At 42.7% G+C, this 24,550-nt stretch overlaps 3 protein-coding genes and 1 long non-coding RNA gene across 4 annotated transcripts; 3 read left to right on the forward strand and 1 right to left on the reverse strand.

The window, feature by feature from the left end:
* Nucleotides 1-6,196: 6,196 nt before the first annotated feature.
* On the forward strand, nt 6,197-8,894 carry LOC147319486 (uncharacterized). Its single transcript, XR_015131551.1, has 3 exons — nt 6,197-6,505; nt 6,694-6,756; nt 8,597-8,894. It is a non-coding gene; the product is annotated as an uncharacterized LOC147319486 (long non-coding RNA).
* Nucleotides 8,895-8,915: 21 nt separating this feature from the next.
* On the forward strand, nt 8,916-12,580 carry LOC147319487 (uncharacterized). Its single transcript, XM_086309801.1, has 8 exons — nt 8,916-9,022; nt 9,229-9,289; nt 9,869-10,004; nt 10,225-10,320; nt 10,548-10,840; nt 11,128-11,351; nt 11,636-11,836; nt 12,023-12,580. Exons 1-8 carry the CDS (start codon nt 8,996-8,998, stop codon nt 12,578-12,580), a joined length of 1,596 nt encoding a protein of 531 aa, XP_086165927.1. The 5' UTR covers nt 8,916-8,995.
* A 776-nt stretch (nt 12,581-13,356) lies between these two features.
* LOC147319488 (uncharacterized) lies at nt 13,357-19,969 on the reverse strand. The gene is made up of 4 exons (XM_086309802.1): nt 19,662-19,969; nt 19,089-19,283; nt 18,924-19,000; nt 13,357-13,789 (listed from the first exon to the last, which is right to left on the reverse strand). Exons 1-4 carry the CDS (start codon nt 19,692-19,694, stop codon nt 13,357-13,359), a joined length of 738 nt encoding a protein of 245 aa, XP_086165928.1. The 5' UTR covers nt 19,695-19,969.
* An 11-nt stretch (nt 19,970-19,980) lies between these two features.
* On the forward strand, nt 19,981-21,385 carry LOC147319489 (uncharacterized). The gene is made up of 5 exons (XM_086309803.1): nt 19,981-20,002; nt 20,290-20,685; nt 20,772-20,932; nt 21,048-21,160; nt 21,256-21,385. The coding sequence occupies exons 1-5, from the start codon at nt 19,981-19,983 to the stop codon at nt 21,383-21,385; spliced, it is 822 nt and encodes a 273-aa protein (XP_086165929.1).
* Nucleotides 21,386-24,550: the final 3,165 nt, after the last annotated feature.

Here is a 24,550-nt window from a genome sequence, read left to right on the forward strand (position 1 = left end):
CGCACACCCCTACTTGGCGGGCGAACTCCTCTCGTTCCTCCTCACTGGAACAGTGCAGCCACTTGTCGCATAGAGACTCCACTGTCCGGACGATCCCCCTCCTCTGTGTCGCTGGGTCCGACATGGTCGCGTCGTACTGTCACGGTCCGCTGTGACAGACCGTGCGGTGGTGTGTATGGTGGACCCAGGTGCGAACACAGGTGAGCAGGCGGGAGTGAACTTTAAACAAAAGCGAGCCTTTATTGTGGCTGATGACAAGGTATACAAATACAGCAGGGATAGCGTGGCTAAACGGAAACCTAAACTGGGAATAACTAAGGTAAAGCTATGACTAAGAATACAATAGACCGGGCATGGAAACATAGAGGGTGGAAACACAGACGACGCGACACAGACTGCATGAAACACAGAGACTAAAAACACATGAGGGATGATCAGGGGAAGTGGATGCACACGGGGAACACAGGTGACACTGATAATCATAACAAGACACGGCAGGAGTGAACGTAACACTGATGGGAGATGGGCAAAGTAAAACAGGAAGTACACAGAGGTTCAAACAGGAGGGGAGAGAGCACGGGGAGAACGCAGACATAACGGGCTGGGGAAAACATAGAATAAAACACAAAGAGGGACGAGGGCTCATAAATACACAGAGGGGCACACAGGGGGTGAGAGTCACGAAGGGAAAACACATAAGGAACAACGTAACAGATCAACCCAGGAAGCATGGCCTAAATAAAGAACAAAATACAAAAATACATGAAAACTAAGAATACTGGGCCCACATGGCCCAGGACCATGACAGTGGAAGCAGACAAAAACAACAAGCACGCATGCTACAAACTTTACCCGAGTCATTTAGACAGCCGTTAGCACATGATTCTCCTTATGGGGACCTGATATGTTTAATATGCTGCTGAGAGTATGCCCCAGAAGAAGCGTATAGTATAGCTTTTATTTTGGAAAGAGCCATTTCTCTGTAATAAACTCTCTTTTCCAAAGATGAGTGATTTCGTGATCTGATTTTTTTTTTATTACTTTGTTATTTCAGCAACATTAAATTTAAAAACTGTACTTTTGATTTAAAATATATATTTATAATTTTAATAAATGACAAATAAAAAGGCATGAACAGTTTTTGTTGCATCGAAAAAATATTGAACCGTGACACCAAAGTATCGAACCGAACTGAACCGTGAATTTTGTGTATCGTTGCACCCCTAGTAGTTATATGAGCAGAGGATCACAACTAATCAACCCAGGAGACCTTTCACTGAGAATGGCACATCAACTGTCTAAGATGAGCTTTCTGATTGGGGATCTGTGATAAAAGTGCACAATGAAATATGATAAAGTGAAGCACAGAAATAAAACAGCCAATAAGACAAGAAGAGCCTAAATTAATGGCAAAATACAGAAAAGCTTAATTAATACTGAAAATATTCTGGACAAGAACTATGAACAGGACAAAAACCTGAAGAGCAAAGATCATTGCAATACCATCTTAACAAACATGGTGTGGCTGCTTTTATTTCCTTTAGATAAGAGGTGACTGTAGCTGTCCACTTGGAATTACCACTCGTGACGCAGAGAGCTATGACTGATGCAACTTTATTCTCTCCTCTTTAAACCACCGACAATATGGCACCGTGAAAACTATAAAGATGCACAAACAAATACCATTAAACATTTAAGTACAAAGTGCAGAAATGTTCACATTTTACTATATAGAAAATTATTTTGATGAACTCAAATCGTGACATTGACATAAATCAATCGCTTTTAAACAATTTATGTTACAGCATTTAATAAAATGAATTAACGATAACCTTTCTGTCTCTTAAATACATAAACAATCATTTGCAATTATTAAACCAACCTCTTTCTGCTTCCAAGGGTGCTAATCATGCTGAACCAGCTAGCAACCTCCTCCATGCGCATCTCTTAGCCAGTCTTTCCACACCACAAACAAATGAGATGCATATACACAAAAAACGAATTCAACCACATTGTGTAAACTTTCCAAAGTTATAGCATGTGACAGGTAAATAAAATACATGGTTTTGCATGAGTATTTTCAAAAAATAAATGCCTTACTCACTCTGAAGCAACATGTTTGTGTCATTTCACTGAGAACAGAACAGGGAGTCTGACACAATAAAAGAGGAAGTGCTAAGGTACTCTTCAAAATAAAAGCGCAAAGTAAAGTGGCTTTGCCGGCATTTTACAGTGACTTGTATGGTTTACATTCTGCTTTTAATAGTCACTGCATCCACTTTATCACAAACAAAATCTATCTTTTGTCTCATATGCCACAGAGTGAAGATGAATTACATTATTTTCAGTATTTTTGAATTAGCAAATTAGTACTTAAATATTTTTCTGTGAGATCACTATTGAGGCTACTTTCAATTTTGGTGAAAAAATGTTTCGATTTTGTTCTTTATTTTTGCCCCCCAAAATATTGTGGTAATACATTTATCTCTCATGTTCTGCTCATTTGTTTGTTTGTTTCTGCTCAGCAGAAGTAGCTGTAGTGGTGATGTGTAAGAGACACACATTGGTGTGATACTGCCATGACTGGATTAACTATACTTGAACAAAGTCTACAGCTAAGAAAGTCAAAGATGTTCTATTTCTGCTTTTGTCTGAACTTTTTATTACCAAGATAGGCCTGAAGCAATTAAAATATTGTATTTTATAGAATTATTTCACTGGACATGCACAATGCCAAAAGAAAGACATTTTATCTTTGAGCTCATTTAAGAAAAAGGAAGAAAAAAAGGTGATCCAGCTTATCTGGTTTCAGTTCCTCCTCAGTGTTTATGCCGAGAGAATCTCTTTGCATATGAACTCTGTGTTATTCACACATGCCTCCCATCTATCTTCCTACACAAACCATTTCACATATGTGCCTCATGTTGATGCACTCCTTGGCTAGTTTGCGAATTAAAGTGAGAAACTAGTGTTCAGGCTTAACTTCTATTGTTCTTGCAAGATTGTTCACTGTTCTTAGCCTTAGTCATATAATCCTGCATTAGCCACAACCTCCATTTAGCCATACCCTGACTGCCCTTTGCTGGAACTTATTTCCATTCTGACCTTTGGTTGCAAATTATATTGTGAGTATGTTTTAATATTGTTGATTGTATTATTATTTTTTGAATCACCTCCACTCTAATATAAGCAGCAGCATCACATTGTAACTGAAATGTTAATCAATGAAGATCTCATTAAACTGTAAATTTAAAAAAAGATTTATTTCTTTTTTGCCTTACAGCACCATCTTGTGACAAATATTAATATTCTCACTAAGTACTGAAGGAGTCAGGGAGCGTCCAAAGTTTTCCCATTTTTGACACACAAAAGGTGAAATTTAGCACACAGTTCTAAAAAAAAGAGGCCTTTATGTGTCCTCAAACACAGTTTCAAAAGTGGAGGAGGAGATAGCAGCACAGAGGTTGTTACACAAGCAGAGAAGGGCAGGGTTATAGAAGGGCATCAGCCTCACAGTGGGACCGGTATCTGTTCATTGGTGCAAAAAAGAAGAGTGTCATCATGTATTGTTGTTCACTGTACCTACACTTATCCCATATTGAGCTCCAGAAAAAGCTCTACAAAATTTCCTTCCGTGGGCTATTGATGTGCACATTTGTGACAAAAGCATGGTCAAAAGTTCCCAGTGTCCTTTAGTGGGATGTGTGCTCAAAGACCATCATTATGCAGTTTAACTACTGTGGTATTTGATTACCCACAGCAACTCATAAAAACAAACAAACAAACAAACAAACAAAAAAATACAATAAAACAATATTACTGAACACAAATAATGAACAAAATAGATATCAAACATATTTATAACCGGGTCATCTTAATTTTTACAGAATATTACCAATGACAGAAATATTGGATAAACCTGGAAACTGAGGACATGTTTATTAAATGAGAAAGAAAAAATCAAAGAGATATGTGATAAACTTGCACAAGGATGCTTTTCGTGATACATATCAGACGACACAAACATTGCAGGTAGTTATAAGAGCAAGGGATCACCACACATGAGCCAAGGAGACCTTTCACTGAGGATGGCAACTTTACAGTCCAAGATGAAGCTTCACTTTGAGTAACTGTAATTAATTTGACAGTAAAATGAGATTAATTGAAGTAGAAAAACAGAAACACCAGTGAGAAGAAGGGAGCTTAAATATATCACCTCACGTTGACTGTCACGGTCTGCGGAGTGTGTGGAGGACCCAGGTGCGGACAAAGGCAAGAAGACAAAACTAAACTTGAACACAAGGCGAGCCTTTATTTTGGAGCTGATACTCACAAGCATGAAATAAGGCAGAATGAGGGAAAACCAAAACATATACTTAGAAGACTAAACTGTGAGAGAACTGAAAAAAACTGCAACTACGACTCTATAACAAAACAATAACCATAACTCAGAAGTACGACTTTAGCTCTGAGAATAACTAGGATCACGGCTAGGATAACTGTGACGTGATGTGGGGTAGTTAGCACAAACGACATGACAATGAACAAAGGAAGGCACGCAGACTAAATACATGACCAGGGGACGGGAAACAATTGGGGATACAGCTGATACAAATTAGCATGGCAACGCCACCAGGGAAAGTGAAACTACAACAATGAACACAGAACACAAGACCTCTTTCAAAATAAAACAGGAAACATGGAGACTTAGACATGACACCATGAGCCTAAGAGACCTGAAACACATGACAGACGAGACAAGCAACCAAACACAGAAAACAAGGACACAGATGATAAGTAATGGCTAACCTTAACCTCCACTAAAACCTAAATAAAAATAACACACTAACTTATAATCACCAGCCTAACAAGATAACCTTCAAAATACAAAATAAATCCCTGTGACAATGGGAAAGGAAAAAAAGAATTATTTGCCTTCGAGATAAAGATACAACCACCCACCACCAACAACAAAAAACCCAACAAAAAAAACAGACTGCTTAACTCTATATAATACAAGAAATCATACAATATACAGAACTCATATACCTTTAGTGTAAATGCACACGAAGAACGAAACCCACTGTAGAGTACTCATCTCCTCTTCTTCTCACTGCCACATCAGCAAATACAGCAATGAATATTCGTAAAGCTGCTTTTAGTTCATTTTGGAGAAACTTGACTTGTATGGTTTCTACTCTGCTTTTACTGCTCATTGCTTCAATTTTATCAAACACACAATCTCACCTTTTTCACATATACTGTAGAGTAGGGATGGGTACCGGTGTCCGTAACCAGACCGAAAAGCAGCGCACATTTCGGTGCTTTATTTCGGTGCTTTTTTTTCCTGAGCTGTGATACACTTTAGATTCTAGCCAATCATTTTACGTTTCCGAGGATAGTAGGCGGGGCCAGGTACGTACGTTCTGTTAGAGCAGAGCTACAGATTAAAAATGCCCAAGGCGAAGCGGTCAAAAGTCTGGCTGTACTTCATAGCAAAATATGCAAACTCAGCAGCCTGCAACAAGTGCTTTAAGCTGATACTGTGATACTGTCAAAGGAGGTAACTATGGGGCGCCGTTTGTAAACTGAAACATGCCGAAATTAACAGCAACATTTTTCCACATTTAGCTCTAAATCTTACAAAAACATGTTTTTTCGAGTCATTTTTTACAACATTTAGTAAAATATTTGTAACTTTTCATATTTAAAACAGGATTTTAAATGTTAAATCTAAATGCTAAATGTTAAATCTAAATGTTAAATGTTAAATCTAAATGCTAAATGTTAAATGTAAATATTATATTTAAATGTAAATGTTAAATGTTAATATTATATTTAAATGTAAATGTTAAATGTTAAATGTAAATATTATATATAAATCTAAATGTTAAATGTTAAATCTAAATGTTATATATAAATCTAAATGTTAAATGTTAAATCTAAATATTATATATAAATCTAAATGTTAAATGTTAAATCTAAATGTTATATATAAATCTAAATGTTAAATGTTAAATCTAAATATTATATATAAATCTAAATGTTAAATGTTAAATCTAAATATTATATATAAATCTAAATGTTAAATGTTAAATCTAAATGTTATATATAAATCTAAATGTTAAATGTTAAATCTAAATGTTATATATAAATCTAAATGTTAAATGTTAAATCTAAATGTTATAAATCTAAATGTTAAATGTTAAATCTAAATGTTACGGGAAACTAAATATTTAGCTAATATGCAAATTTATTGTACGGGTCAACGGAAATACCAAAATAAAAGCTTCAAGAAAACCTCCCGCGCTAAAGTGTGCCGGTCGCGGTCAGGTTCTGTGTTTGCGCTCCTCTTACGGTCACTTTTGACTGCCATGAGCTGCTTCGACTATTCCCTACCAGCATGTCCAGCGATTTAGCTGAAAACATTGGAAGAGCCGTTTTGTCGGCCATCCAACGATTCAGCGGTAATGCACCCTCGACCTCACAAACGCCGCAGCACTTGGTAAGTTTATTGTATAGCATTTTGGACGGGTTGATAGCAGTGTTAGCAAAACTAGCAAAGCTAAATTACTTAGCTAGTCCTCAATTATTTCATTTGGTAGGCAGCAGACAGAGATCGAACATCATACAACTCTATTTATTTATTTGGTAGGTAGGTAACAGTCGTTCTTGATGTAAATGTTTCCTTAGGAATCCAGCAATGCACCTGGACCAAGTAGACCTGCCGTCTCCACTGGGATACCATACTGCTCGGTAGGCCTTCTTACACATATCATTTAATTCATTTATCATGAAATTTCCCCTTGTGGGACTAATAAAGGTATGTTATCTTATCTTAGCTGACTGGTTTTGATATACAGTCAGGTTCATAAGTAGTTGGATACAGACACATTTTCTAATGTTGCTTCTGTACATTACCAGAATGAATTAAAAATGAAACTACTCCAATGCAGTTGAAGTGCAGACTTTAAGTTTTAATTCAGTGGGTTGGACTAAATGAATGCATAAAAATGTGAGAGGGAAAAATTAATTTGTAAACACAATCCTATCATTTCAGAGGCTCTAAAGTAATTAGACAAATTAAATAACTGAAAATAAAATGATAATTTCTATTACTTTATTCAAAACCCTTTGTTGGCAATGACAGCCTGAAGTCTTGAAGTCATGGACACCACCAGATGCTGGCATTCCTCCTTACTAAGGCTCTGCCAGGCCTTTACTGCATTGGCTTTCAGTTGCTGTTTGTTTGTGGGCCTTTCTGTCCTAAATTTAGTCTTCAACAACTGAAATGTATGCTCAATTGGGTTAAAATCCAGTGACTGACTTGGCCATTCAAGAATATTCTATTTCTTTACTTTATTAAAGTCATGGGGTGCTTGGACTGTATGTTTTGGGTCATCTTCCATCTTTATTATTAAATGCTGCCCAATCAATGTGACTACTTTTAGCTGGACTTAAGCAGACAAGTATGTCTCTGAACACATTCAGCTGCTTCAGTCCTGTGTCACATATTCAGTAAACACTACCAGTGCCACTGGCAGCCATGCACGCCCAAACCATCACACTGCCTCTGCCATGTTTTACAGATGATGTGGTATGCTTTGGATCATGAGTCGTTCCACCCTTCTCCATACTTTTTTCTTGCCATCATTCTGGTAGAGGTTGATCTTGGTTTTATCTGTCCAAAGAATGTTTTTCCAAAATTTAGCTGGCTTTTACTAGATGGTTTTTTTTTTTTTTTTTTGTTAAGTCCATTCTAGCCTTTCTATTCTTGAGGCTTATGAGTGGCTTGCACCTTGCAGTGAACCCTCTGTATTAGGGCTGTTCGATATGACGATATGAAAACATCTATCATTTCATATTATACGCTATCATTTGTTCTGTGGTGTCGCAAAATAAATTTTACGTCAATATTTTTCATCGTTTTGATGGTCACTGTAGTGGCTGTATTAATTTCTTAATTTTCTTTTTTCTGTTATGTTCTCTTTGACCGCATGTTGTCTGTTCACAGTAAAATTTTCAAAATGCAAACACTACGTCTCAAATCAATTCCAGGCCTTTTATCTGCTTAATTGGTAATGACATCATCATTTTAATATGGATACCCTAAATTAAAGCTTAGTCTGCACATCATGTCCATGATATAATTTTGATTGGAATATGTTTCAGTAAACGGGCAACAAAATAAAACTTGTTAGGGTCCAAATACACACTGACCTAATTGCAGGCCTTTGCTACTCTAATTGAGTGCTCAAAGCACTTTATACAACAGATCTCATTTACCCATTCACATGCACAGATTAATACAAGCACTTTTTCTGTCCAACATTCGCACACAGTCATAGTCGGATAAACTCATTGGGAGCTCTAGATTAGAGCACCTGGGAACTGAATCACCAACTTGACCAACAATCACCAAATGCTAATCTACAAGATACAAAAGGTTCAGTTTTCTGTGTAATGGGTAGACAATAGTAAGATGGTCTGAGTCTACAGTTTGTTTGTTTGTTTTTAATGAACAGATAACAGAAACCTTACGGATGTATTGTAATGCATAGGTGTCTATCTGTATCTGTGTTTGAATTCATTTCAGGTTCCTCTTCCATCAGTTCCTCAAGCTCATGCTACGCGCTCACATTTTGTGAGAAAAAACAAGACCTGCAAACACTATACAAAAGATGTTGTGTGCTTGCCCTTGTCTTCAGCATCAACGTTTCTCATACCGAGAGGAGATTCACGAGCAAAACTAGCACAAGATGGCCTTATTGGGAAGATCTCCTTTACATCTGACTGGTCTGAAGCACAACTTAGAGAAGAAATAGCAGCAATCTTCAGAAGAACATTTGCACTGTCAACTGGCCAGACATTCCCTTTTGAGTATTTGAGTACAATTAGAGGATGTAAATGACTAATGAAACCAAATGTTTCTAGCAGTTTTCTTTGGGGTGGCCAAGAAGTTGGCTCGATTTGTTCCACCACCTGCCTCTATATAATGGCAGGGATACAAAAACCTGCACAGGTAAACATTTTATATTGCAGTGCAGAAATATTTATTGTCTAAAAAGTGAGTCTGTTCCCTTAACATAATTTTATTAATTGTATTAATTAATATTGCAGTTTCAGCAGGTGTAAACAGTTTTTAGTGCAGCCATGTGCCTCTGTGTTACCAGTGATTTGGTGCAACTGTATTTGATTTTATGTAGAACATGCTTTCTTTTCCCTCAGGAGGAACCAGAAGAGCTGTCTGATAGTGACTTTGAAAGTCCAGTCTGCCGGAGAAGACGAGGTATGTGATGTGAATGAAAACCTAGTGAGGTTCTAAGCTCGATGACCAGTTAGATTTTGTTACTGCAGTGCGTAATAATTCCTGGGGGGTTTGTTTGATGAGAGCATCGTTAATTTGTCCGATTGGGGCGATCGTGGCTCAAGAGTTGGGAGTTTGCCTTGTAATCGGAAGGTTGCCGGTTCGAGCCCCGGCTCGGACAGTCTCGGTCGTTGTGTCCTTGGGCAAGACACTTCACCTACCGCCTACTGGTGTTGGCCAGAAGGGCCGATGGCGCGATATGGCAGCCTCGCCTCTGTCAGTCTGCCCCAGGGCAGCTGTGGCTACAACTGTAGCTTGCCTTCACCAGTGTGTGAATGGGTGGATGACTGGGTGTGTAAAGCGCTTTGGGGTCCTTAGGGGGGACTAGTAAAAGTGCTATACAAATACAGGCCATTTACCATTTTAATGTTTACGAATTATCACCGGTGATTACAGCCAAGGAGGAATATGTGCCCAACTTTCACTTAAACTAATATAAGGATATATAAAGGCTGTTAACATTATGAAGCAAGTCATGCTGACCTTCTTTCCTTTGTTCAGTGCATCATGCGTTGTCTACAACACCAGGTGAAAGTGAGGCCAAGCATCAGGAAACAGAGAGCTGCATTCAAGAGAGTGAAAATGAGGGACAGGCAGAGGGACAGCAGATGTTTCCATATAATGTGGCAGAATTTGTGTAAGCTGTTGTCTAGGGGTTAAAGAAATCCTTCATTTTAGATGTTGTTTAGGATATTGTTTTGATGCAAGTTTCCAATTTGCATGTTTGGGTTTTTTTTGCTGAATGACTGCAACTTTAGGATTTACATTTAATTTTATTTATTTTTTTAATGATGTAGTGTGAGAAATTCTTCAAGGCTGACATGTTTTATGATTTCTAATATCTCTTATCTACTTAGCCCTATTTTTCTGGAGGAAGATGAAGCTCTTGAAGAGGCAATTCAGCGTAGCCTCCTAGAAGAGTCTGATAGACAGAGTGAAGTTCATATTTCAAGGTAAGATTTGAAAGTAACCTTTGATAATTGAATATTTTATTTGCATCTTTACTTGCATCATTTCTTTGCAGTTACACAATTACAAAGGTAATTGCTCATTTCTGACTAATTTAATATGGACTATCACAACATAATTATATGTTGTAACTCTGTGCACTTGAGTCAAATGTACAGCAAATTTCCATTTTTCCCCAAGATCTGTTTGTCATTGTCCCTTTTTTATATAGGTCTTTTAAGAAGCTCAGCAAAGAAGAAATTGAAGGTCTTCTTAGAGCTCATAGTGAGAAAGTCATTACACCAGGAACAAGACAACTCCATATCAGTCGAGCCAATGTGTGGTCGACTGCTTTGCGTCAGTTCAAGAGACCCAAGTTTGCAGAAAGCTGTGAGATGCTTTATGTCACATTTGCAAGCGATGAACATGATACAGAGGAAGATGCTGCTGACCTTGGGGGGCCAAGGCGGGAGTTTTTCCGTTTACTGGTGAAGGCCATCTTTCAGGACAGTGGTGCTTTTGAAGGTAATAGGATTTCACAGTCAAACTAACTAACTTACTTACTTACTCAAGGCCTAAAGGCTTGTTGACGACACTCGTTTTTATAATGTTACAAATGCAACAACCACCTGATCTGAACATTGTTTGACAGAACATTAACAAGTTAATAAATGACTACAGATAATAAATCTGTTATGTTCTGTGTGTCTGAAACAGTAAAAAAAAAAAAAGTAATACATTTTTGTCTGTCAATCTCAAGATATCAGTTTGGGGTCTGTACAGAATATACTTTTTTGTGTGTTATTTTTCAGCTACACCAAATGGATGCACACTGAAATTTAACATCCTACACTTGCAAAATGGAGTATATCGAACCATTGGCAGGATGTTGTCCACGATAATAGTGCAAGGTGGAGAAGCACCTGCCTTTCTCTCTCCACATGTAGTAGACTACATTGTGTCAGGAGACATTCTTCAAGTACACCTAACACCGGATGATATAGGTGACCCTGAGTTAAGAGAGAATCTGAAAAAGGTGAATTGCAATATTATAACAAGAATATTGTAATATTTCCTATATTCACAAGTCTTCTGGTCTTCTTTTATAATATATAATAAATACACTTTTGGTTATTAGAGGCAATTCCATGTATTATATTTTCAATTTGTTTCCTTTTTGTTAAAAAAAAAAATATTGGTGAAATACAGCCAAATAAACCAAAACAAAAACGTTTCGAGTCCAATTAAAATGAACCATCTGCAGTATTTGTGTACACTGGTAAAAAACAAACATTTAAAGTGTTTTTCTTAAATATTTAGGTTGTAAATGCAACAACTCAACATGATTTGGAGGAAGCAGTCAGCTGCTGCGACTCATGGCGATATCAAGTTGAAGGTCTTCCACTCACAGTCACCATGGCCAATAAAGATCTGTTTGTGAAAAATGCAGCTCTATACCTTGCAGTTCTGCAACAGCAAAGCTGTTTCGATCAACTAACTGATGGCTTGTCCTACTATGGAGTGAGAGTTATATATTTTCTGTATCAATAGACTACTTGCACTAGGGCATGTGACGTATTTCCGTTTCCAAATAGTACCGCTTGTGCGTTTCCGGTACGTTTGCTTATCTATCGGTAGCTATGCTAATGTTGCTTCAGAATGAGTATAAAAAGGAAAGTATTTAAAACAGAACATTTTCAAAAACAGGAGAAGAAATACTCCGAGCATTGCTGTGTCCCACTTTGTTCAGCTTCAGCCAAATTTAACGGCATACTAAGTTTTCATGCCTTTCCGACCCATTCCGACTTGAGAAGACAATGGCTGGTAAATATACGCCGGGATCATTTCACGATTACCTCTCACACCAGGGTCTGCTGCAGACACTTTGCCAGTGATCAACTCATAGAGCCAACAACCCTCGATGGTCGAAGGAGGCTTATTAAAGGTGCTGTACCAACACTTTTTGAGTGGAATGGCTATAAAGTTGAACCACCGCGGCGTAGTGTTTGGGAGAGAACGGAGCGACGCCCTGAACTAGTTCCTCCTGACGATCAAGAAGAGCACAGTCTTACAAGAGATCATGACTACTGCTCAGTCCCTGAGCCGTCTGCATTGGACATATCTGCATCAGCTGCAGAAGACCTGTCCAAAGACGTGGAGACTCTGAGGAAGGAAATACAGGAGTTACGTGTCCAGCGAGAATTTGGGTTACAGCGTTTTGCTGGCTCCGACACTGACATCCGATTCTATACCAGGTACATCTAAGTTCTATTCAAGCTAACTGTTTAAAATATACCAAGGTCACCATCAGTTAAATTTCGAAAGTTTTTCCAGTCTTAATGAAAACAAAATAGAAATTTACTTTTTTTCTGCTGATTGTATGTTTTATGTAGATGCTTTAGTATTTAAACGATATCCTAATGCTACAGGTAAAATACAACACCAAATACTCTTAATCAGACTATTTTATACAGCAATGCCATTAGCATATTTGTCACAGATCACATTATTTTTATGTCAGTGTGTAATGTTAATTAATGATTGACACGATGTATGTCTCTCTCGTGAATAGATTTCCAAGCTATGATCATTTGATGGCATTCTGGGTTTTGATTGAGCCTTGCATCTATAAAATGATCCGGGTTTCAAGAGCCAAGTCAGCTGCCAATCGGAACGAAGAAGTGTTGACACCTGCACGCACATCAACAGTAGGTTATGGGTTTGTTGGTAGTTAGAACTAGAGGTGTAATGTTATTGTATTTATGTACAATAACATTACATTATGTACAGTAGCATACATACACAGGTGTATGTATGCTAGACTCAGTATCCTTTACATACATACACCTGTGCACTACAGCACCTCATTGTTTACCCCATGGTACAGTATGGTATGCCTAACCATTACAAAACATTTAGCCAAGAAAAGAATAATTTTACTAGTTCATAGCTTAAGGAGTAACATTTTCCCTTTTGTTTTCACCTTCCAGAGGCAGCTGCTACAGCCAATTGATGAGTTTTTTCTTTTCCTGGTTTTCCTGTCAGTTGGTTTGAAGGAGAGGGACCTGGCACACCGATTTAACATACACCAGTCCACAGTGAGCCGCATTATTGCAACATGGACAAATTTCCAGAGTTACAGACAAGCTTTTCAGATGCAGAAGCTCTTCTTCTGAGCACACAAACACATAATCTGATGGCAAGATGTCATACCCCTCCAGAGGCAAGTGCGGTGTTGGTGGTGCATCGCGGTGTAGTGTGATGTACCGGGTTGTCAAAACCGGCTGCTGATATGACAGAACACTGCCCTCCTGCACCAGCCCAAAGGCACTTTCCACAAGGGGCTTGTCAGGTCTCATGTTCATTGTGGTCACAAGTGGCCTGTCCTCAATATTAAATTTTGCATATGCCTCCGTTATTCTGAACAAGCAGGGATCTGGTAACGGACCCACCATGCCTCTGTAGAAGCCACTCCTAAAGAAAACATCAATGACAATAATGTAAGGGAGAAGGTTATTATACTGAACAACAACTAAACTAAAAACTAAAAGGTGTAAAACAGTGGTGCATAAGTTAGAGACTGGGATGTATATGTACATGACTGAGTTAGCCGTCTTCAGAAAGTGTAATGTTGTATGTAAATTAATACCTATTCTGACACATGTATGTATGAAAAAAATAGCAACATACATTTGTAACACGTTGTGGAATATACTAGGCACAGGTACACGCACACACAGGTCTTTATCGCCAAGTTCCACATTTATTTACACTTTCACACACTGATACTATCGCACAGAATGACAGCTGTCCATCCCAGCTGATGTGTGTCTCTTTTTCTCCTCTCCCGCTCCTCTCCGTCTCACTATAACACAGGGGAGGGAAACCATCATCAGTCCATAAACAACATCAGCTGTTCTTACCGGCCTCGCAGCGCCGCCCTGATGAGCCTTTCGCTCCACTCCTCCCCTGCAGCTGCGCCCGGGGCCACGCCCCCGCCACACACCCCCACCGCCCGTTCGAGGCCGGGGAGCCGTCCGGCCGAGCCAACTCCCCCCCCCCCGCGAGCGAGAGAGGAAATCGGCCACTGCCATCTGCGCCCCCGGCCTATGGATCACCTTGAACTTAAAGGGCTGCAACGCCAGATACCACCGGGTGATCCGGGCGTTGGCATCCTTCATGCGGTGGAGCCACTGCAGCGGGGCGTGGTCCGAACAGAGGGTGAATGAGCGTCCCAGGAGGTAATAGCGCAGGGAGCCGACCGCCCACCGGATGGCCAGGCACTCCTTCTCCACGGTGCTGTACCGGCGCTCGCGCTCTGCTAGCTTCCGGCTGATGTATAGGACAGGGCGGTCGGCCCCCCTTACCTGCTGGGACAAAACGGCTCCCAGCCCTCTGTCCGAGGCGTCAGTCTGCAGAACAAAAGGGAGGGAAAAGTTAGGAGTGTGAAGCAGCGGCTCCCCACAGAGAGCCTTTTTCACCTGCACAAACGCCGCCTGGCACAGCCCCGTCCACTGGACCAGATCCGGGGCACCCTTTCGAGTGAGATCGGTCAGGGGGCTGGTTAGCTGCGCAAACCCCGGCACAAAGCGACGATAGTAACCCGCCAACCCCAAGAACCGTCTCACCTCCTTTTTCGTCCTGGGGCGCGGGCAGGATGCGATAGCCGCCGTCTTCTCCACCTGTGGACGCACCTGCCCGCCCCCCAGGTGGTACCCCAGATACTGCACCTCCCTCCGTCCAACCGCGCACTTCTTCGGATTGGCCGTGAGCCCCGCCCCCCTCAGGGACTCCAGGACCGCGGCCACCCGCAGCACATGCTCCGCCCAGGTGTCGCTGTGGATGATCACGTCATCCAGGTAGGCGGCAGCATACGCTGCGTGCGGACGCAGTACCCGGTCCATGAGACGCTGGAAAGTGGCCGGGGCCCCGAACAGGCCAAACGGAAGTGTCACGAACTGGTACAAACCGTACGGAGTGGAGAAGGCCGTTTTCTCCCTGGCCTCGGCAGACAAGGGAATCTGCCAATAGCCCTTGGTTAAGTCCAGTGTCGTGAAAAAGCGGGCCGTGCCTAACCGGTCCAGGAGCTCGTCGACCCGAGGCATGGGGTAGGCATCAAAGCGTGACACTTCGTTCACCCTGCGATAGTCGACACAGAACCGTATAGACCCATCCTTCTTCGCCACCAGAACGATGGGGCTACACCAGGCGCTGTGCGACTCTTCTATTACTCCCATCCTCAGCATTTCCGCCAATTCCCTCTGCACGATTTTTCGCTTGTGCTCCGGGAGCCTGTAGGGCCGTGAACGCACCGTCACGCCAGGCTGCGTCACGAAATGGTGCTCGATGAGGGACGTCCGGCCGGGCAGGGGGGAGAACACGTCCGCAAAACGCTGTTGCAACGCGACAACATCCGCTCTCTGGGCCTGTGTGAGATGGTCATCACAAGGGAGGGAGGCGGGAATGATAGAATTTGGCACCTCAGGCCCCAACTCATCTCTCTCCTTCACCAAGCTCACCAGAGAAGCGGTTTCAACCTCTCGCCACAGTTTGAGGAGATTGAGGTGATAAATCTGCGCGGCTCCTCCCCTGTCCGACCGAGCGACCTCATAGTCCGCGTCCCCGACTCGCCGTGTGACCACAAAGGGTCCTTGCCACTTGGCGAGCAACTTCGAGCTGGAAGTAGGGAGTAACACAAGCACTTTATCTCCCGGTGAAAATTGCCTGAGCCTAGCCCCTCTGTCATACAGGCGTTGCTGACGCTGCTGAGCCTGGAGCAAATTCTCCCGTGACAACCTCCCCAAAGTGTGGAGTTTTGCTCTCAGGTCCAACACGTACTGAATCTCATTTTTGGCGGGGCTCGGACCGTCCTCCCAGCTTTCTTTAATCAGGTCGAGCACCCCACGTGGCCTCCTGCCGAACAGCAGTTCAAAGGGAGAAAATCCCGTGGAGGCCTGGGGCACCTCCCGCACTGCGAATAACAGAGGGTCTAGCCAGTGATCCCAATTGCGTTCATCCTCGTTAATGAACTTCCGAATCATGGACTTTAAAGTCTTATTCAGCCGCTCCACCAGCCCGTCAGTCTGAGGGTGGTAGACGCTGGTCCGAATAGATTTAATGCCCAGTAATTCGTACAGTTCCCGCAGTGTACGAGACATAAACGACGTGCCCTGGTCAGTCAGTATCTCTTTCGGGATTCCGACTCGGGAGATGACCTGAAACAGTGCCTGCGCCACACTCTTTGCAGAGATGGTGCGCAGCGGAACTGCTTCCGGGTACCGCGTTGCGTAATCCACCAAGACTAACACAAAGCGGTAGCCGCGTGCACTCCGGTGAAACGGCCCGATGAGGTCCATGCCGATGCGCTCAAACGGGACCTCAATGAGGGGGAGAGGGCGCAGCGGCGCCTTCGGTATGGCCGGCTGGTTAACAAGTTGGCAGTCCGGGCAGGACGCGCACCAGCGGCGCACATCCGCTCGGATGCCCGGCCAATAAAATCGGGCCGTTATTCGCTCCAGAGTTTTCTCATAGCCCATATGCCCTGCCATGGGGTTATAGTGGGCCGCCTGGAAAAGCGTTTCCCGGCGGCCCTGCGGCACCAACAACTGGGTGTGTGTTTCCTCTGTCTGAGTGTCACGACTCGCTCGATATAATCGGTCGTTTAATAAGACGAAACGCGGGTAGGTCTGCGCGGCCTCAGGGCGCACCACGTGACCATCAATAGCCATCACTTGGTCAAAGGCTGAGCGTAGGGTGCCGTCACGAGACTGCTCCAGTGGGAAATCACCCATGGGGGACACTTCCGGGGCCGGCGGGACGTCCCGTGAGGGACCCGCCGGCTCCTCCCCCCCGGAGTCAGTGTCGGACGACCCCGCGTCACCGCTGAACGCCGCGCACACGCTACACCCCGCTTCCGGTCGTGATCGCACCCCCGCGTACTGTCCCAGTAGCTGATGAAACCCCGGCCAATTGGTACCCAGAATCAGGGGGTGCGACAGGCGCGGGCTAACCGCCGCCGTTACTCTATGCGTTTTGCCCTTATACTTTAATAACAGCGGCACTATGGGATACCTGTGAACGTCACCATGCACACACCTCACCTCCACCCATTCTGCCTCCAGCAATGCCCCGGGGCGAACCAAGCTTTGGTGTACGAGGGTCTGCGTGCAGCCCGTGTCCACCAACGCCTGGCGTATACCCCCTCGAGTCCTTACCGGAATACTGTATGTCCCTCCTGGACCGGGGGAGGGTGCTGGGGCGCCAGCAACACGAAACACATGCCCCACTTCCATAAGCGGACAATCCCTCCTCAGGTGCCCCGGCTGCCCGCACTTCCAACACTCCGGCCCCGGCGTCTGTGCTGCTCTCCGTGGCTCGGGGGCGGCTCCACTTGGCTCGGCTGCCCTGGACGGCACCAACGCCGCGAAAGGGTTAGTGGGGCTCAGCGCCGGCAGCCGCTCTGCCTGCCCTGGTGCCGGCACACGGCGCCTCGGGGCCGGCACCGGGGCCTGTTTGTTCGGCCTCCGTCCGGCGTCCCCGGGTTCCCCTGCTCCAGCGGCAAGGTGGTCCTCCGCCAGCGTCACCGCTACCTCCAAGCTTGCGGGCCGGTGGCACCGGACCCATCTCGCCGTCTCCGCTGGCAATCCCTCCGTGAACTGCTCCAGCACCACCTTGTCCACCAGCTTCGTCTCCCCCTCCGATGTTCCCGGTTGCAGCCAGCGTACCGCCGCGTCGCGCAGCTGCCGGGCCCAGGCGAATGGTCGGTCCGTTGTAGCCAGCCGACAGGCCCGGAACCGCCGGCGGTGGTCTTCGGCGGTGAGCCCTAGCCTGTCCACCACCGCCCGGCTCACGTCCGCGAAGCTGCTCCTCGACGCCGGAGGCAGACTCAGGGCCGCTGTTTGTGCCTCCCCGGACAGCAGGGGGAGCAGCCGCGGAGCCCACTCCTCCCGCGGCCATTGGCAAGCCTCCGCCGTGGCACGGAAGGTCTCCAAAAAAACCTGTGGGTCGTCCCCGTCCCCCATCCGGGGCACCGCCACCGACAGTGGCGAGGGCTTCGGCGTGGCAGCGGCCCCGACCAGCCGCTCCAGAATTTGCGTCTGCCGGTCCGTCTGCTCCCGCAGCGCGGCCAGGTGGGCACGCTGGTCGGCCGCCTGATCCCGGCTCATCGTTGCCATCTCCGCCAGCATCTGCGCCAAGAATTGTAGAGGCTGGGCGGGTGGCGCGGCCTGTGGGTCGGACATTTCCCCACCGGCACTTTCCTGGGTTTCGGCACCACTTGTGGAATATACTAGGCACAGGTACACGCACACACAGGTCTTTATCGCCAAGTTCCACATTTATTTACACTTTCACACACTGATACTATCGCACAGAATGACAGCTGTCCATCCCAGCTGATGTGTGTCTCTTTTTCTCCTCTCCCGCTCCTCTCCGTCTCACTATAACACAGGGGAGGGAAACCATCATCAGTCCATAAACAACATCAGCTGTTCTTACCGGCCTCGCAGCGCCGCCCTGATGAGCCTTCCGCTCCACTCCTCCCCTGCAGCTGCGCCCGGGGCCACGCCCCCGCCACACACGTGAAACCAAATTTTACAAATCTAATTACCGTACTCCAGTCTGGGCCATCCTATTTGGTACCGGCTTAGTGAAGATCATGGAGTTGATGGGTCCTGGCTTCACACCCTAACAGAAGACACATTTACTATGGATGGTGTTGCTGTTCATATGTAAACATGGACTAATTCAAAAACTTTAACCTCATTTAAATTACCACTGTCCGTGGCTTGTGCCATTGCTGTTCAGATTCCGTGCAGCTATGCACAGGGGGGACAACCGGCACTCTGAGTTGTGAGTAGTGTGCTGTTTGGAAGAGCAGTGCCACTGTGTGATTGCACATAACAGCGCCTGCCACACAGGAGCACTGGCTATGTGTCAGTATCACCGGCGATGAATCCAGAAGCTTAATCTAAGAAGAAAGAACGAAAATTAAAAATGTAACATCTTCATGGAAGAGCCGAACAGGAACATAGTTCAGTGTTATGGTTACGCACCCTCCTGAATGCTTAGTGTTTCCTTCTCTCCCTATTAAAACAACTTAACCATGCTTGATAACTGTAATAACTTAGATTGTGTATATTTGCAGTATTAACTTGTTGTCAAATGTTTCTGATCACCCAAACACACGTTGATTTAACTATCTGACTAGTCAAATTAGGAGTGATAAAGCAGGGAGACAAGGAAAACATTCAAGTTGATGGGCCTTTAGGAATGAACTTAACTAATGCTTAAATGAACTGAACCCCACTGAACGGGGATTAACAACTTTACACAGCTTCCTGCCTACACTTAGTCTGTGTGGTGCCTCACTCTTCCTCATTGACCTGTAGCACAGGGCTCTCACACCGACCTCCCCTGACAACCTGTCTTTATTGGACACTGAATAAAGATACAAGTACCATTAGCATTATTTCTGTATTACTCATTTCAGCATGTCTTAAACATATATATTTTACACTTAGCAAGAGTAGCATTAGGTAGTTAACTACCTCCATAGTTAGCCAACTACCTAACGCCATTATAACAGTGTCTAACTACAAAAGTGACATTAGTTAAGAAAACCTCAACTATAGTTTAGGACGACATAAAACACCGTTTAAGAAAACATGACATCAAATGAAGGACATAGCGGAGTAACGTAGTGTTTGCATTTGACGTTAGCTAGCGTTTCTTTGTCGGTTAATTTACGTTTTCTTACCTTCGTAGTCCCAATAAAAATGCATTTTATACTTTTTATTATCTGAGTGGATTTAATTCATACTAAAAGATTTAAATAAATCTAAAAAAGACTAAACTAAAAACGTTTAATTAGAACAGAAGAGGAAATACTTTAAACAGTAGTAAAATGATAATAAATGAATAAATAAATAAATTGAGATCCACCATATTCTAAAAAACAAATTTTAATTTTGCAGATGTCACATTAATTTATGAGATTGAAGAAACTGAGCTGAACCAACTGAAAGAAAACCAAACAACTTTAAATGCTGTCAATCATAACCTGACAAAACTCAACAACCAACTCAGCTCAGACAATGAAGACTTGAAGAGGAACCAAACCAAGCTCACACTCCAGATGAACAACCTGACTCAAGTCTTTAATGTCTTAGATAAAGAGGTGACAAACCTGACAAAAGAAAACCAGAAACTTGAAGGGAAAAATGAGGAGCTGAAGACTCAGAATAAGGACCTGGAGGCAGAGAAGAAAAACCTAACAGAACAAACGCAACAGATGACGACACCATGGGATGAGCTCAATGTTAGTCGAGCTCAGTGGAGCATTGATGCCTACTGTCCCCGAGAAAATAACAGTATGTTCCAATTACATTACCTACAATAATACCAAATTTAACAGCAATATGCAGTGATGTTTATTAATTGATCTCCATCTTTGCAGACAGAAAGTGTAACGCTTGTCAGAAGGGCTGGGAATTAAATTCCAGCTGCTATGCAACTAATAATGCTGACCAAGGTGAATGGAAAACCTGGGAAGAAGCTCGAAAAGACTGCAGAGGAAAGATTTCCGATTTGGCTGTTGCAATTAATGAAGAAGAAATGGTAATGACAGCACAGAGAGACTCTTTATTACAGACTTAGTTAAATAGATCTGAACTCAGTCAGCGGTTTAAGCAAAGTATTTAAATATCTCTGATCATTTTCCCTCTGTTTTCAGAAAATTATTCGTGAAAAGAGTTGGCAAAATAATGAAAACAAAGGATACTGGATTGGCCTGAGAGTTGAAGATGGGAAATGGAAGTGGCTGGATGGAAGGAATCTGACTAATAAGTAAGAGACAATTAAAATATTTGCCAAATTTGGAATAAATTAGTTACAATGTACAAGTGTCCATCAACCTTGAGCAAATTTGTTACTTTCCTCAGCTCCTGGATCGACCAGTCATCTCCTTCTGATGGTCACTGTGCAATCTCTCTCCAAAACCAAGGATTTAAATCAGTCAGCTGTGATGAGAAGAACCAATGGATCTGCAAGAAGAAAGCTTTGTCTGTTTGAATGCTGAAAAGTAAATACTTCAGAAGACTACTGGATATTCAGAAACTACTATATTAATATTGATGTTAATATCAATAAAAAAAATATTAATGTAATTTATAAATAGAATATTAAAATGTGAAGACTGATTTATGATTTTTGTATAGTTTTAATGCCAAGACAATCTTGCGGGTCCTTGTTTTCAGTTACCGTCTGTAACCTTGTTAAAATGTGCTTAATTCCTAAAATTAATTCTGAAAAACGAGTTGATGTTTTACCGAAGCACATCTGATCTATTAAAAGCCTGGAGGTTATAAATAAATGGTTTAACATGTGACCCATCTGCAATTGAGCAGGTAACAACCCAGAACCAAAGAACCAAGGTCACCCACAGTAATAACAGACACAAGCATTGATTCAATAAATGTCCTCACATCTAACCAAACACAATATCATACCTCTCACTGTATCATACACATGCCTGTATGTGTAGACTAGGCTCAAGAAAGTGAGATAGGATGGGAATAATGGAAATTCTTTTCAAACATAAAATCATAGAAAAAATATTGTTTATTGAGGTGCATGTGAATTTACTATGTTTTTTATAGAAAAAAAGAGCAGTCACCTCCAGTGTCTAATTCAATCTCTCCAAAAGTTGATTCTGTTCATCTGGACTTATTCTGTTCATCTCGACAAATTTAATCTAATCTAATCTAATTCCTTGAATTATAGCTTTATAAATTTTTTTCTTCCATTGCAGTGTTTGTTTTTGCAGCTGACAAAACAGCAGCAACTGAACATGTTAACATGTGAATTCAATTAATGCTAAGAGGAATTAAAGCACTTTTGAAAGCATACGAGGGTCCAAACCAGTTAAGGTAGATGAGTGATTCCAAAAAGTGTGGGCCGGGGCCCCCTGGTGGGCTTCCAAAGTACTGCAGATGGGCCACAGTAAAAAAAGAAATTCAGTTTGAAATAACTCACAAGCATGTACAGTTATAGATTTATATACATTTATTTATTTATGTAAAAGTAAATTAAAACTGCTAATATCAGGTGTTTGGTTTATGATGTTACTCATTATTCTGACCTAAATTTAATGTTCTTTCATTGAAGTTTGTGTGATATGGCTAGATAACATTAACAACTGATAACCAACAGCCTGTGTTGTTTATGTTTTTGAATAAACTTTTCAGGAAAATACATCACTTTCTTTCTTTTGATTAGAATGAAGATTTAAGATTTGGGTGGGCTGCTGGTATTTATGGTTTTTAAGTGGGCTGCACTAGGTTTAGGTTTGGTTTGCTGCTGGCATCTTGAGATCTTAAGTGATTTGATTATTGGTTGCAACCTGCCCCTTTCTATTGTGTAAAACAAGAATTTTCTGCACTTTCTGACAGTAGTTGACAGAAAATACAGTCCGGTATGTTGCAGAACAATTACATCAAAAACAGAGAACCTCGCTGCTGAGAGACGTTCAATGTTAAAAACTCAGTTGAGTGAGACCGATCATGTTTCAGTCACTGTGGACATTTAGTCAGACCGAAGGATGAGGGGTTTCCTTGGTATCACTGTGCACTGGATACAGAAAGAGACAGAGAGGATGCAGCGGAAATCCAAACTGCTGGCCTTTGACCACTGCAAAGGATTACACACTGGTGAAAGAATCTGTGAGAAATTTGAAGCTATATGTGATGAATACAACATCAAAGATAAACAAGACTAAATTATTAGTGACAATGCTGCCAATATGTGGAGAGCATTCACTGTGTGCTTCCCCACTGAGCAAGCTGAGGAACATGATGATGACGGTGATCATCTTGATGATCCAGAGCTCTGGCACGATTTAACCTTTGGAAGATCAGGAAACAGTAGGTGCTGCTATGGCAAAGACACAGTGCCTGCAGTGTTTTGCACGCACACACTTCAGCTGGTGGTGAGAGATGGTTTGTCAGAGACCAAAGTGGCATCTCCTTCACTTTCAAAGTTATCTAAGCTCAGCTCTCTACTGCACACAAGCACAACATTCAAATATGTTTTTGAAGGTGAACAGAAAGGGATCCCTGCTGCTGTAATCACAAGATGGAATTTAACACTGAGACAAGTAAATGCAGCTCTCCAATGTGAACATCTAAAACTCTGCGCTGTTCTTGAAATGGCTGGGCACAAGGAGTTATTATTCACAACACGAGAGTGGAACCTGTTGAAGGAGATGGTGGACATCTTGAAGCCTTTTGGAGACGCAACAGATTTGACACAAAGTGGGAAACTAGTCACGATCAGTGTTGTTGTTCCATCCGTGCTGTCCCTCAATCACCACCTTGAGAAACTGAAGCCTCAAGTCTGTTTCCTGAGTGGTCTGGTCAGGAGTCTCCAAGCATCTTTGAACAAAAGATTTCTTGGACTCTTTATCAGTGTGCGAATGGCTAGAGCAGAAGATGGGATCACTGCCCCCTTTTCAGATCCAGTGTACCTTAAAGTAGCTGCTTTGGATCCAGCATTTTCTCTGTTGTGGGTGGAACACCATGTGTTGGGCAGTTGTGACATAAAGACAGAGGTGACACAAAAAGCTAAAGGTAAAGATTGAATACAGTGTATATTTTTTTCTGTATTTTTTTGTCTAAAATTGTAAGAAAGGCTCTTTTGCTGTTGTTAATTTGTTTTGCCAGATCTGATTCTGCAAGATGCTGCAGATCCTGCAAAGTCAGAGAAACCTGTGACTCCTGGTGAGGAACATCAAGAGGACTGTGAAGATGGAGGACTCTTTGCTGCTTACTGTAAGAGGCAGAAGAAAGATGTGGGGAAGAGTCCAGCTCTACAGCTAAGTCACTACCTGGATATTGCTGATGGACAGAACGTCCCCTTGTTCTGGGCAATGAACATGCAGACTCTTCCTTCTCTGTTTCATGTGGCCACCAGAGTTTTGGCAGTACCTGCATGTAGTGCTCCTGTGGAGCGAGTTTTCAGCTATGGTGGCATCATTCTATGGCCTCATCGTGCACAAATGACTGACAGACTTTTGGCCAATTTGGTCTTTTGCAAATGCAGTGCAGAATAGTTAACTGAAATAACTTAAAGTGCACATTCTTGTTCATCGTTCATTTACATATATATATTTATATATATATATACATATATAATGTTTTTGTTTTTTTCCTCTGTCACTCACACATGGACACATACAAA

The sequence above is a fragment of the Aulonocara sp. 'chitande type north' Nkhata Bay genome, linkage group LG11, assembly GCF_057382095.1.
Source record: "Aulonocara sp. 'chitande type north' Nkhata Bay isolate Kocher_YH1m ecotype deep benthic linkage group LG11, A_spYH_male_GT1.1, whole genome shotgun sequence".
NCBI classification, from domain to species: Eukaryota; Metazoa; Chordata; class Actinopteri; order Cichliformes; family Cichlidae; genus Aulonocara; species Aulonocara sp. 'chitande type north' Nkhata Bay.

What these genes read in the sequence shown, in the direction of transcription:
- LOC147319487 (XM_086309801.1), top strand. Translation starts at nt 8,996, where the DNA reads ATGGCAGGGATACAAAAACCTGCACAG. An exon ending in GGATACAAAAACCTGCACAG is followed by an intron (nt 9,023 to 9,228) that starts GTAAACATTTTA and finishes CTTTTCCCTCAG; the next exon opens with GAGGAACCAGAAGAGCTGTC. An exon ending in AGTCTGCCGGAGAAGACGAG is followed by an intron (nt 9,290 to 9,868) that starts GTATGTGATGTG and finishes TCCTTTGTTCAG; the next exon opens with TGCATCATGCGTTGTCTACA.
- LOC147319488 (XM_086309802.1), bottom strand. Translation starts at nt 19,694, where the DNA reads ATGAGGAAGAGTGAGGCACCACACAGACTAAGT. An exon ending in AGGCACCACACAGACTAAGT is followed by an intron (nt 19,284 to 19,661) that starts GTAGGCAGGAAG and finishes CTTTCTTCTTAG; the next exon opens with ATTAAGCTTCTGGATTCATC. An exon ending in GGCACAAGCCACGGACAGTG is followed by an intron (nt 19,001 to 19,088) that starts GTAATTTAAATG and finishes GTCTTCTGTTAG; the next exon opens with GGTGTGAAGCCAGGACCCAT.
- LOC147319489 (XM_086309803.1), top strand. Translation starts at nt 19,981, where the DNA reads ATGACATCAAATGAAGGACATA. An exon ending in GACATCAAATGAAGGACATA is followed by an intron (nt 20,003 to 20,289) that starts GCGGAGTAACGT and finishes TTAATTTTGCAG; the next exon opens with ATGTCACATTAATTTATGAG. An exon ending in GGAAGGAATCTGACTAATAA is followed by an intron (nt 21,161 to 21,255) that starts GTAAGAGACAAT and finishes TACTTTCCTCAG; the next exon opens with CTCCTGGATCGACCAGTCAT.